Below are 13336 nucleotides of genomic sequence, written 5' to 3'. Positions count from 1 at the left end.
ATTTGGAGGGCCAGTTGGTCAGGATAACGTCTATGAGGGTGCCCTTGTTTACAGATTTAGGGTTGTACCTGGTGGGTTCCTTGATGATTTGTGTGAGATTGAGGGCATCTAGCGTAGATTGTAGGACTGCCGGGGTGTTAAGCATATCCCAGTTTATGTCACCTAACAGAACAAACTCTGAAGCTAGATGGGGGGCGATCAATTCACAAATGGTGTCCAGGGCACAGCTGGGAGTTGAGGGGGGTCGGAAGCAGGCGGCAACAGTGAGAGATTCATTTTTTTAAATTAGAAGTTCAAACTGTTTGGGTATGGACCTGGAAAGTATGACATTACTTTGCAGGCTATCTCTGCAGTAGACTGCAACTCCTCCCCCTTTGGCAGTTTGTGGCGAAATCTGCACGGAGCCTTCACCGTGTGCTGCCACTTTAAGAGTGCATGAGCAGTAAGGAAGGAGGAAATAAAGAGAGCTTGTTCAGCTCTTTGGTGAGGAGCTCTTGGGTGGCGCGACAGTTTGATTGTGTGTGCTGTGCTGCAGAAGTTTTGTTTGTTTTCAGCGTTTGTAGTTTATAATGTAGTTAACTCAATCATCGGTGTGATCGCTTTAGATCGTGGTTGTTTTTGTTTGGGACCGCGCCCGTTATGGATCGCATGGATTCGTAGCAACATTGTTGCGAAGCTTTAACATACAAACCAACAAACCATCGGACAGTCAAACAGTACACGGCAGGCCTGAAGACCACAGCTAAGATTTCTCTTTTTCTCTCTCTTTCTCTTCCCTCTCGTTCCAGTGCTTTACCCTGCAACAGACTCTCTATTTTTCAAATGCACTTCCCCTTGAAGTTCATTAGAGCTGGACTATTATTGCCCTGCCGGAAGTATTTTGATGGACATTTTAGTTAAAAGGGAGGTTGCTTGCAAGTTGTGTATTGTTATGTGAACTGTATTGAGGTGAGGTGTACTAATGACATGTGGCCGAGAAGACTGGACATTTTTATGGCCTTTGTTGTGTCGATGAACACCCCCCACATTCATACCCTCTGCACTCATCCACTAGAAAATAATACAGTTTATTGCAAATCCTATGTTGATGACTGGGGTCGTTCTTGTATGAAGTTGCTGTTGAATTGCTCTGCCATTATTAGTATTAGTATTATTGTATGAGGTATTCTTGTTTGGGTTACCCCTGTGCTGTGATGTGGGTTTTATATGGTGTGTATTCTCTTTTCTCTCCACTGGCTATCTGGTAAACAGGCTACACTCTAGGCAGTCTCTTCTGCTGATGTGTGTGGGTCTGGTAGTGGTACTCTCTCTATTCTACTCTTTTCCTTTCGGCATGGTTAATACCTGCCTGGCGCCCGAACAAAATCTTTCTTTACCCCTCTCTAATAAATACCGCTACAGAATTGGCGCCCGAACAGGGACTTGAAGAGAAACACCCATGACACCATCCACACAAGGTTGAATCATGTCTTTTGTTGGAACCCCATACTGTGTCAATGTGGACACACCTGATGGTAATCATGTTCGGGATTCTTTCATTGTGGAAGGACTCGATGAACTAATGGAGTTGGATAGCCCTGCCCCTAATCCCCAGGCTTCTGGCTCACCTATAACATCTCCACCATTACCCTCCCCTCAAACCCTTCCGGTTACCCTGTCCAGAGAGACTGGGTGAGGTGTCTCTGTGATCACTGGACAACTGGAACATCAATGGACACACACCAATCATAGTTTGACAATGCAGGAGAATGCCATTCGCAAACTCAGTGAATGTGTGGAGGCTCATCAAACAGATGTGCAGAGGAGGTTGGATTACCTTCCCTGTCAAATGGAGGAAAACCAACAACAAATTGTTCAGAGACAGAAATATTTACAAGATTCTCTGAAGCAGGATATTCAAGGAAAACTGCACCGGTTCAAAACACAAATGGAAACTAACCATCATCAAGTCATAATCTTTCTTGAGGAGGAACAAAAACAGAGAGCAGAGGAGTCAGCCTCTGTTGTGAAGGGAGTGTGTTCTTATCTGAAGGAAGTTATGGAGGACATGAAGAACTCTCTCACAGGGGAACTACGATTTTTGATTGAACAGACTCAAAAGGACACTGTTAATGAGATGGAAAAAGCACAGAAGACCACAGACCTTCAACTGGAAGGGCTGCACCAGGAGGTAATGCAGTGCTTTTCCCTTCTGGACAAATCTTCTGCACCTCCCTCAGGTTTTACCTCTGCCACTGGCTTGGCCAGTAATGGAATATGAACAGGTAGCACTACAAAAACCCTTTGAAGATACTGTTAAACAACAGAACTCCCGCTGCCACTGTCATGTCTCCTCTAGAGCGCTCCCTCCCTATCAAACTACTTTTCCCCACTTTTGGCAGTCCAGAAGATGATGTTGATCCACTGTTTTTCTTATCTAAGTGTAATGATTTTCTTTCTATCCGGCCCCTTACTGACTTGGAGGTTCTTGCCACCCTCCGCAGTGTTCTCCATGGTACAGCAAGAGACTGGTGGGAGATAGCCCGTGAACATGTGTCAACCTGGGAGGAGTTTCAAAAAATATTCCTCTTAGCCTTCCTCTCAGAGGACTATGGGGATGAACTGGCGGAACGTGTTCGTAACAGAGTCCAGGGTGAAGCAGAGCCAATACGGGACTTTGCCTTCTCCTATCGAGTTCTATGTAGGAGATGGAAGGCTGACATTACTGAGCAGGAGATGGTCAAACTCCTTCTTAAGAACATGGTTCCCCGCCTTGCTAGTCAACTTCGAGAACGTGTGCAAAATGTGGATGATCTGGTGCGTCTTGGGACTCAGTTTGAGAAGGACTGGAAGCACCACCTCCAAACTAAAAACACCGTTCCCTCATCCCAGTATACCCATAACTCTCCCGGGGCTAAACCGTCTCAGATATTTGTACCCAAGATCCAGGACAAAAGTCCAGTTATGTGTTGGAGGTGTAAAGTCCAACATCCTCCAGATTCTTGCCCGCTCTATGTCCAGCATCAGGATTCAGGAAAAGGTCAGAAAGGACCGAAGACTGAAAGTCTACACAGGCGTGGTGACTTGCATACAATTGGGTCAGCCTTAATGCCCACCATGAAGCCTTTAGACAGCACAGCTAGTGGTCTTATTCCTATTCCGCAACAACTATTGGTTCCTCTGACTGTTAGGAACTGGAGAGGGAAGGCCATAATCGACACAGGGGCATCTTACACCCTGATGCAAGAGGCCCTGTGGCAGAACATGGCATTACCTTATGAGGAGCTACGAACATGGGAGGAGGGACCATTGTACTTGGCCAATGGAGAACCTACCACCCCCTTGGGCTGGATTAGTATAATAATAAAACTGCATGGTGAGACTATTAACCTTCCTGTGGCAATACTTGCAGATTCAAGCCTTGCATTTGCTGTAGTCCTTGGCCTAGACTTCCTGTTCTTCAGTGGACTGACCATCTCTATGTCCGAACCCTCCTATCGGCTACACTCTGACTATTCCCAACCTCATCCATTTCAACCTGGTAATGCACTGATTTCAGGTTGGAGCCTGCTACATTATGGAGAGTCCGGACAAGGTCAAGTCAGAGACAGAGAAAATATAAAGAGACAAAGACAAAAACATGTTCCACCAGTGAAGTCTGAGAACCCAACTATCACCCTGATTACCGCCGTACCCCCCCTTCTATCCGAGAGCAAAAACAAACCTGATGCGGATTTCTACATCAAACAAGCAGTGGAACAGGCATGTCTGTCGGATGATGAAAGGTGGCAGCTCTCCCAGATGTTGGACGTGAACAGTGAGGTCTGTACTCTTACACTCGGCCGTACAACCGTCTTCAAACACAAAATCTATACCCGGCATGAGGTCCCCATTAAGCAGCGTCCCTACAGGCTGTCCCCCGCCAAACTGGAAATTCTCAATGAACAGCTCAAAAGCATGTTGGAGAATGGAATTGTGGAACCTTCTTTTTCCGGATGTGCTTCTCCGGTTGTCCTGATTCCTAAGAAAGATGGTGGATATCGATTCTGTGTGGACTACAGGAAGCCGAATGCCATAACAGAAAGTGATGCCTACCCTCTACCAAACATAAATGACATACTGGAATCTCTGGCAGGAGCATCCATCTTTAGTAATCTGGATCTGAACAGTGGCTATTGGCAGGTGTCAATGGATCCCAGAGAGTAATAGGATACGGCATGTGTCAAAATTGATTGATTGCTGACCTTATGACCTGATGACATGTACAGAATATGTGCCCCCGCCCCGCCCCCCCTGTTCGTGTAGTCATGTGTTAGAGGGTGTTTGAACTTTTGGGGCCCATGCCCCCCCCTCCACCCCCCAGTTTTATCTCCCTTATGGTTGTTATCTATGAAGCAGGAATGTCTGGGGCTATAGATAGCGCTGGGGCCTCAGCATTATAAATGTCCAGAACAAGCCATTTTTTAAGACCTGAATATTAAGCATCTAAAAAATATGTCTACAAGGAGAATTCTCGGAGTGCTCTGTAGCTCATGTCACGAACCCAACGCCAAAAGCTTGGAGGATATTTTGGTAGAGGCTCCCGAATGTTTTAACGGATTTCTGTGTACAAGCGAGGGCCATATTTCGTACATATTCAACCCGGAGGAATCTACGGTTAAGATATTCACAGACAGCGTGTCCCAACCCTTTTATCGTGCAGAACCCGAGCCTTTTTCTCTAGCGCTAAGGATGCGAGAATGGCTTAAAATAAGGCTAGCTTTGTGTCAAATGGAACGTGCCCTGAGTGCTTCAAGGCTGCCAGGATATGCGTTGGAAGAACAAGTCTGTGGACGTCAGGATCTAATGGCCCTGAGAGTCACATCCATGGGTTATACCCCGGACTCCAGAGTGACAATTTTAGCATGTGAACAATTTGACAGGTCAAATGCTACGAAAACGGTCAGTTCATATGTATCCTCCAAAGCATGCAAGGATGTACATTTTTTTCAAATAATGTTCAGTTTTAAATGGCGCGATTACCACATTTTCCGAACCCTGATGAATAAGCTGGACAGTCTTTTCGAAAATCGTGAACAATTACGGCGATGGCCTAGGTTATCGTTGAGACATAACCTATGTTGTTCCGGGGTATCATTGAGACATACACCGGAACAACAACAAGTTCGAAGGCGGATCTTTCCCTGGCAGGAAAAAGGACAGAGCTTCGACGGAGCGCGGAAAAGACTTTGTGATGGGGAATTGGAAACGGATAATGTTCAGGGCTAACAGGACCCCATATATCTGTAAGAAATAGTTAAAATAAATGTTGAATTATAACGTGTGTTAAAATGTAGGTGTTAATTTTTGAAAATGTATACCCCCCCATTTAACAAAGGGGTAGCGCTCTTTTCTCTCAAGCTAGGGTCTGGCGCAGACAACTGTAAGATCTGAAAAAAACATGTATTATTTTATAGTCTATTCCTACATTGGGTATGTTATGAACATTACGTTTTATTAAAGTTTGTAATAATGTACAAAGACCTGCATCCAAGGTTTTTTTTATTTTTACATAAAACACGTGTGCTGCATGTTTAAATATTATTCAAATGGGTTACTTAATTCAAACATGTCTTAAAGGTTGTACGAAATATTTTGGAATTCAATAAAAGGAATGTTTAAAAACGGTATCTCACCCTTTAACATTTACATTTAAGTCATTTAGCAGACGCTCTTATCCAGAGCGACTTACAAATTGGTGCTTTCACCTTATGACATCCAGTGGAACAGCCACTTTACAATAGTGCATCTAGGTCTTTTAAGGGGGTGAGAAGGAGTGGGGTTTCAGGTGTCTCCGGAAGGTGGTGATTGACTCCGCTGTCCTGGCGTCGTGAGGGAGTTTTTTCCACCATTGGGGGGCCAGAGCAGCGAACAGTTTTGACTGGGCTGAGCGGGAACTGTACTTCCTCAGTGGTAGGGAGGCGAGCAGGCCAGAGGTGGATGAACGCAGTGCCCTTGTTTGGGTGTAGGGCCTGATCAGAGCCTGGAGGTACTGAGGTGCCGTTCCCCTCACAGCTCCGTAGGCAAGCACCATGGTCTTGTAGCGGATGCGAGCTTCAACTGGAAGCCAGTGGAGAGAGCGGAGGAGCGGGGTGACGTGAGAGAACTTGGGAAGGTTGAACACCAGACGGGCTGCGGCGTTCTGGATGAGTTGTAGGGTTTAATGGCACAGGCAGGGAGCCCAGCCAACAGCGAGTTGCAGTAATCCAGACGGGAGATGACAAGTGCCTGGATTAGGACCTGCGCCGCTTCCTGTGTGAGGCAGGGTCGTACTCTGCGGATGTTATAGAGCATGAACCTACAGGAACGGGCCACCGCCTTGATGTTATTTGAGAACGACAGGGTGTTGTCCAGGATCACGCCAAGGTTCTTAGCGCTCTGGGACGAGGACACAATGGAGTTGTCAACCGTGATGGCGAGATCATGGAACGGGCAGTCCTTCCCCGGGAGGAAGAGCAGCTCCGTCTTGCCGAGGTTCAGCTTGAGGTGATGATCCGTCATCCACACTGATATGTCTGCCAGACATGCAGAGATGCGATTCGCCACCTGGTCGTCAGAAGTGGGAAAGGAGAAGATTAATTGTGTGTCGTCTGCATAGCAATGATAGGAGAGACCATGTGAGGTTATGACAGAGCCAAGTGACTTGGTGTATAGCGAGAATAGGAGAGGGCCTAGAACAGAGCCCTGGGGGACACCAGTGGTGAGAGCACGTGGTGAGGAGACGGATTCTCGCCACGCCACCTGGTAGGAGCGACCTGTCAGGTAGGACGCAATCCAAGCGTGGGCCGCGCCGGAGATGCCCAACTCGGAGAGGGTGGAGAGGAGGATCTGATGGTTCACAGTATCGAAGGCAGCCGATAGGTCTAGAAGGATGAGAGCAGAGGAGAGAGAGTTAGCTTTAGCAGTGCGGAGCGCCTCCGTGATACAGAGAAGAGCAGTCTCAGTTGAATGACTAGTCTTGAAACCTGACTGATTTGGATCAAGAAGGTCATTCTGAGAGAGATAGCGGGAGAGCTGGCCAAGGACGGCACGTTCAAGAGTTTTGGAGAGAAAAGAAAGAAGGGATACTGGTCTGTAGTTGTTGACATCGGAGGTATCGAGTGTAGGTTTTTTCAGAAGGGGTGCAACTCTCGCTCTCTTGAAGACGGGAGGGACGAGCCAGCGGTCAGGGATGAGTTGATGAGCGAGGTGAGGTAAGGGAGAAGGTCACCGGAGATGGTCTGAGAAGAGAGGAGGGGATAGGGTCAAGCGGGCAGGTTGTTGGGCGGCCGGCCGTCACAAGACGCGAGATGTCATCTGGAGAGAGAGGGGAGAAAGAGGTCAGAGCACAGGGTAGGGCAGTGTGAGCAGAACCAGCGGTGTCGTTTGACTTAGCAAACGAGGATCGGATGTCGTCGACCTTCTTTTCAAAATGGTTGACGAAGTCATCTGCAGAGAGGGAGGAGGGGGAGGGGGAGGAGGATTCAAGAGGGAGGAGAAGGTGGCAAAGAGCTTCCTAGGGTTAGAGGCAGATGCTTGGAATTTAGAGTGGTAGAAAGTGGCTTTAGCAGCAGAGACAGAGGAGGAAAATGTAGAGAGGAGGGAGTGAAAGGATGCCAGGTCCGCAGGGAGGCGAGTTTTCCTCCATTTCCGCTCGGCTGCCCGGAGCCCTGTTCTGTGAGCTCGCAATGAGTTGTCGAGCCACGGAGCGGGAGGGGAGGACCGAGCCGGCCTGGAGGATAGGGGACATAGAGAGTCAAAGGATGCAGAAAGGGAGGAGAGGAGGGTTGAGGAGGCAGAATCAGGAGATAGGTTGGAGAAGGTTTGAGCAGAGGGAAGAGATGATAGGATGGAAGAGGAGAGAGTAGCGGGGGAGAGAGAGCGAAGGTTGGGACGGCGCGATACCATCCGAGTAGGGGCAGTGTGGGAAGTGTTGGATGAGAGTGAGAGGGAAAAGGATACAAGGTAGTGGTCGGAGACTTGGAGGGGAGTTGCAATGAGGTTAGTGGAGGAACAGCATCTAGTAAAGATGAGGTCGAGCGTATTGCCTGCCTTGTGAGTAGGGGGAAGTTGAGAGGGTGAGGTCAAAAGAGGAGAGGAGTGGAAAGAAGGAGGCAGAGAGGAATGAGTCAAAGGTAGACGTGGGGAGGTTAAAGTCGCCCAGAACTGTGAGAGGTGAGCCGTCCTCAGGAAAGGAGCTTATCAAGGCATCAAGCTCATTGATGAACTCTCCGAGGGAACCTGGAGGGCGATAAATGATAAGGATGTTAAGCTTGAAAGGGCTGGTAACTGTGACAGCATGGAATTCAAAGGAGGCGATAGACAGATGGGTAAGGGGAGAAAGAGAGAATGACCACTTGGGAGAGATGAGGATCCCGGTGCCACCACCCCGCTGACCAGAAGCTCTCGGGGTGTGCGAGAGCACGTGGGCGGACGAAGAGAGAGCAGTAGGAGAGCGGTGTTGTCTGTGGTGATCCATGTTTCCGTCAGAGCCAAGAAGTCGAGGGACTGGAGGGAGGCATAGGCTGAGATGAACTCTGCCTTGTTGGCCGCAGATCGGCAGTTCCAGAGGCTACCGGAGACCTGGAACTCCACGTGGGTCGTGCGCGCTGGGACCACCAGATTAGGGTGGCCGCGGCCATGCGGTGTGGAGCGTTTGTATGGTCTGTGCAGAGAGGAGAGAACAGGGATAGACAGACACATAGGTGACAGGCTAGAGAAGAGGCTACGCTAATGCAGAGGAGATTGGAATGACAAGTGGACTACACGTCTCGAATGTTCAGAAAGTTAAGCTTACGTAGCAAGAATCTAATTGACTAAAATGATTAAAATGATACAGTACTGCTGGAGTAGGCTAGCTGCGTTGTTGACACTACCCTAATCAAGTCGTACCGTTGAGTGTGAAGTTTCTACAATGCTGCTTTTCGGGAGCTAGCTGGCTAGCTAGCAGTGTTGGTTACGTTACGTTGCGTTAGGAGAACGACAATAGCTGGCTAGCTAACCCAAGAAAATCGCTCTAGACTACACAATTATCTTTGAAACAAAGACGGCTATGTAGCTAGCTACGATCAAACAAATCACACCGTTGGGACTGTAATGAAATGAAATGAAAATGTGATACTACCTGTGGAGCGAAGCGGAATGCGACCGGAATGCGAAAGTTCTATTCAGTAGACGTTGGCTGGCTATTGGCTAGCTAGGAGTGTCTCCTACGTTAAGGACGACAAAATAGCTGGCTAGCTAACCTCGGTGAATTAAGATAATCACTCTAAGACTACACACTCTAAACTACACAATTATCTTGGATACGAAGACAGCAAAGACAACTATGTAGCTAGCTAATACTACACTAATCAAGTCGTTCGGTTGAGTGTGATAGTTACTACAGTGCTACGGTAGCCGGTGAACGTATGCTAGCTGGCTAGCTGCTAGGCAGATAGGAGGACGACGAAATACGATAATAACGCAATTATCACTCTAAGACTCCACACTCTAAACTACACTATGGGAAAAACCTATTTAACAACGTCTTCCAACTCTGTCGCGAAGTATAAGGTGAAAGCACCAATTTGTAAGTCGCTCTGGATAAGAGCGTCTGCTAAATGACTTAAATGTAAATGTAAATGTAATGTAAAATAGAATCAGAGTGTTTGTGTGTGTGTGTGGGGAGGGGTCTTGAGGCGGAGCAACAGGCGTGTGTGTGTGTGTGTGTGTGTGTGTGTGTGTGTGTGTGTGTGTGTGTGTGTGTGTGTGTGTGTGTGTGGTTGGTTGTGTGTGTAACATAAATCCTAAGGTTGGGGGGTCCCAGAACTCTTATCTGTAGAGAACCGTTTGAAACCAAGGTGTGCACTATCATGCATAAGGCATGTCGAGATATCAGCCGAACAGCGGGGGTTAAACATAGATATCTCTAATCTGCGGCCCCCACACACCCCGTTTGCAGACAGAATGTCACGACATCCCCTCCTGTTGTTTGAATTCACAGCCTGTGTTCTCTAAACCAGACATACATGGGTTGGCGTGTAGCATACATCTCTCAAAAAAACTCATTCCGAACTTTTAGATAGTTAGGGACAGAACTATTTTTTTACGTTGTCAGCATTGCTTTAGCGCAAACATAAAGGCCCGAATATTGAGCTGCACGGACAGATTAAAATAATAATAATAATATTCGGAATAAGGGAATCTCGCATAATGGATATTTCTGGAGGTGAGTAAATGAAAAAAACATATTTTAAGATTTGTTTGAATATTATTGGAATATTAACCCCTAGTTATTTAGGTATTTCAGGCCAAAAGCCCAATATAGGTAAAAAAAAAAATTTAAAAAGTGTAGATATAGCGTATAACTGTTAACATTGTCTAATGGAATCTAGGATCCCCGACATTTACGCAGCTTTTACGCGATTTACCTGATCTGGAACATGATGGGGGTTCGCAGGAGCAAAAGTCTGGCAGACAATCACCAACGGCCTTTTTTCGTTGTAAGTCCTTATAATTAAACACATACCCAAGAAATATTTATATATAAACATTTTAAAAATAGGTTGTACTATTTTTTTAAACTATTTTATGTATTTACAGCCGACATACAGCCCTTTATGATAAAGGATGCGTTATGGACAGCTGACACACAGGACTTTGATGCAATTCTACCGTTCACTGTGGCCCAAGTACACTGCTCAGAATCAAGCCCACCCGAAAACTACTGTTGGGCCGGGAACTTGCTGCTTCACGAGCCGGCGCTCCAGGGACAAGGTATGGGACCATTATACAGTTTTGTTATTAGTTATCAGCCTTTTTATTAGTTATAGATCTGTTGATAGCCTATGTTAAAACAAGGACAAATAATGTTTTTCAGACTGCCCGGAGACAGACCCAGCAGAATCTGGAACGCTAGAGGGAAAAAGTCACACACCCCCGGTTTCGGCGATTCGTCACAACAAGCGCCAAAAAAGCCGAGGTATTTTAACTATGTACTGTTAATATATATTATTATAACGGAAAGGTATTTGACATTTGTATGTAGCTAACATATATATTTTTATATCTAATAACGTAATTATGTATGTATTATTTTCATTCAGACTCCGCACCGGCGAAAAACGGCACAGACGACCACATAAATCTAGAGCTGGGGGATTCCGGCGCCCCGAGCATTCCGAATGAAACACCCAAGAGACCTGTTTTTAATGACATGTCAGATGTTGATGACCAGCTATTCTGTGATGCGGCCAACCTTATAGACCCAGTCAATTCTACGGCCTCAGTACCTGCAGCCGAACAAGAAAGGTTTTTCACATTATTTTCCAGGGCTTTGAAATCGAGGAATGTTTTGCTATACAAACGACTGGGGGATTTAATTGAGAGACAGTACAGAGACGATATGTTATTCTGGCATAGAACAATTCCACGCATGTTAAACAGCAACCCCATTAAAAAACGCAAATACAGACGCTAAAATCATACATGTAACACCAACCATTACAGAAAGAAAAAAACGAACACTCTTAATTATCCAAAAATGGCAGAACTAACGTAACACGGGGAGACAGTTGAAAGCCTCTTATCCCAGATTCCAGACGAACTCCTAGAAGTTATAAGACGTATGAACGATTCAGGAACGTTAGATGAAAGCATATTAACACAGATTCCAGCCGAACTCTTAGAAATGATTAATCGTATGAACCAGTCAGGAAAACATGTTATCCCAGATTCCCGAAGCCCTCATAACCTTAATTAATCGTATGAACGCGAGTCAGATAATTTCGGCCCCGACAACCCCGACAGCGATAGAACTACCCGTAACGCCTAGGTCCGTAGAGTCTGAAACGCCACAAGATGTTTTTGGGGAATTGGACAATTATCTAATAAATCTGGCTGCAGATGTTCAGGATAGACGTGTCAGGGTTGTGTACAGGAATAAATTCAACAATACAGAGATTCGACAGTTTTTCAATTTCCTATGTGTGAATCAGAATCTTGACTATGCTGTATTTTACATGATGATAATGGACACTCTGAATGACCTGTTAGAAACAGCAAGAGATTATGGCGAACCTCGTGATGTCTTACAGTTGGAAATATGTGGAGATAGCCTGCATAATTCAGTATCTCTTATTTTACCCAATGGCGAAGCAGATCTTGAACAATTTACAGCGCTGGTAGAACGCCTTGTTCAGTAAAATTTAGCCATCATAGCCGATCGAACCCTAGAGCTTGTAGTGCAAATAATACGTCAACCACAGGGGGGGCGGTGGGCAGAGAAGGAAGCTTGATAGCCTAATGCAGTCAGAAATCATAAGCAATAAAAGGGCCTACCTCATAAACGTTCACAATCCCGATAATAAGCTATGTTTTGCAATAGGCCTAGCGCATTTACTTAACCCCGGATGTACTGATCTGACGGCATTGCAAAAGGCTAGAGAGATCCAAACGGCGGTCGGTCTCGGGATCCATGAAGGCGTGGCATTCTCAGACATTGTCAAATTTGAAAACCTTCTGAATATCAAGATTGTGGTTTTGTACCACAGTAGAGCTAATGCAGCTCTCTTGAAGTTCCAAAACACCCCCCAACCGCACCCCCAGATTCTGTACTTTTATGTGCAAAATGAACATTACTATGCCGTTACAAACGTCACGGCGTTCCTAGGGGCAACCTATGTGTGTAGATCCTGCCATACCGGCTACAGCCGAAAGGGGGGGCACTCGTGCCGTTATAACTGTTCTGTATGTCAGGATGCCGAGTGCCCTATGCAGACCCTAAACTTGACACCATGTGAGGATTGCCATCGCACATGTCGTTCGACCTACTGTTACGATAAACACAAAATTGAAACATGGCACCCTAAGGCCTGTAAATCTGTAAGCATTTGTGCCATTAACAAGAAATGCCCAAAATGTCATTGCAATTACAGCCTTAAAATAGATAGCCCTAAACCACATGTTTGTGGAATCCTACAGTGTCCAATCTGTAAAGGGGCTCTGAAAAGCAGAAATGCTGAAGTGGTTCAAGAAGTGCCACACGAGTGTTATATTCAGCCCTTGGCTGAAGATGAACCTTCAGAGAAATATGTGTTCTATGATTTTGAGACAAATCAACAATCGGGGATCATTTGCCTATTTTTGTATCTACCATGACATTCACGGGGAAAAGTGGTCTGCAGAAGGATCCAATTGTGCACTACTCTTTCTAAAACATTTTAGAAAACCACAGTACCGAAAATTTACGTTCATAGCGCACAATGCTAGAGCCTACGACTCGTACCTTCTTCTGAACCCCTTGATACAGCAAGGCATAGCGCCGAGGGTCCTAGCGCAAGGGAGTAAAATCCTGTGT

The 13336-nt window shown here is 46.2% G+C and overlaps 1 protein-coding gene across 4 annotated transcripts; it reads left to right on the top strand.

Annotated features, from left to right (window-relative positions):
* Nucleotides 1-5172: 5172 nt before the first annotated feature.
* Nucleotides 5173-11668, top strand: LOC135563733 (uncharacterized). Of its 4 annotated transcripts, none has more exons than XR_010460445.1 (5): nt 5173-5264; nt 10394-10481; nt 10582-10755; nt 10859-10960; nt 11085-11668. XR_010460445.1 is itself a non-coding variant. In XM_065006899.1 (5 exons), exons 1-5 carry the CDS (start codon nt 10192-10194, stop codon nt 11456-11458), a joined length of 774 nt encoding a protein of 257 aa, XP_064862971.1. In that variant the 5' UTR covers nt 10071-10191; the 3' UTR covers nt 11459-11668. The 4 variants fall into 4 exon arrangements, 1 of the variants encoding a protein (XP_064862971.1); XR_010460444.1 differs by having other exon boundaries at nt 10374-10481; nt 11085-11667; XR_010460446.1 differs by lacking the exon at nt 5173-5264 and adding an exon at nt 10071-10207.
* The last annotated feature ends 1668 nt before the right edge of the window (nt 11669-13336 follow it).

This window comes from Oncorhynchus nerka, linkage group LG22 (genome assembly GCF_034236695.1).
Source record: "Oncorhynchus nerka isolate Pitt River linkage group LG22, Oner_Uvic_2.0, whole genome shotgun sequence".
Taxonomy (NCBI): Eukaryota; Metazoa; Chordata; class Actinopteri; order Salmoniformes; family Salmonidae; genus Oncorhynchus; species Oncorhynchus nerka.
This window is presented reverse-complemented; position numbering and strand designations above follow the sequence as displayed.

Excerpts from the sequence above, each read along its gene's own strand:
- LOC135563733 (XM_065006899.1), top strand. Across the intron at positions 10,482-10,581 it reads ACCAACGGCCTTTTTTCGTT|CCGACATACAGCCCTTTATG; the intron begins GTAAGTCCTTAT and ends ATGTATTTACAG. Across the intron at positions 10,756-10,858 it reads GCCGGCGCTCCAGGGACAAG|ACTGCCCGGAGACAGACCCA; the intron begins GTATGGGACCAT and ends AATGTTTTTCAG.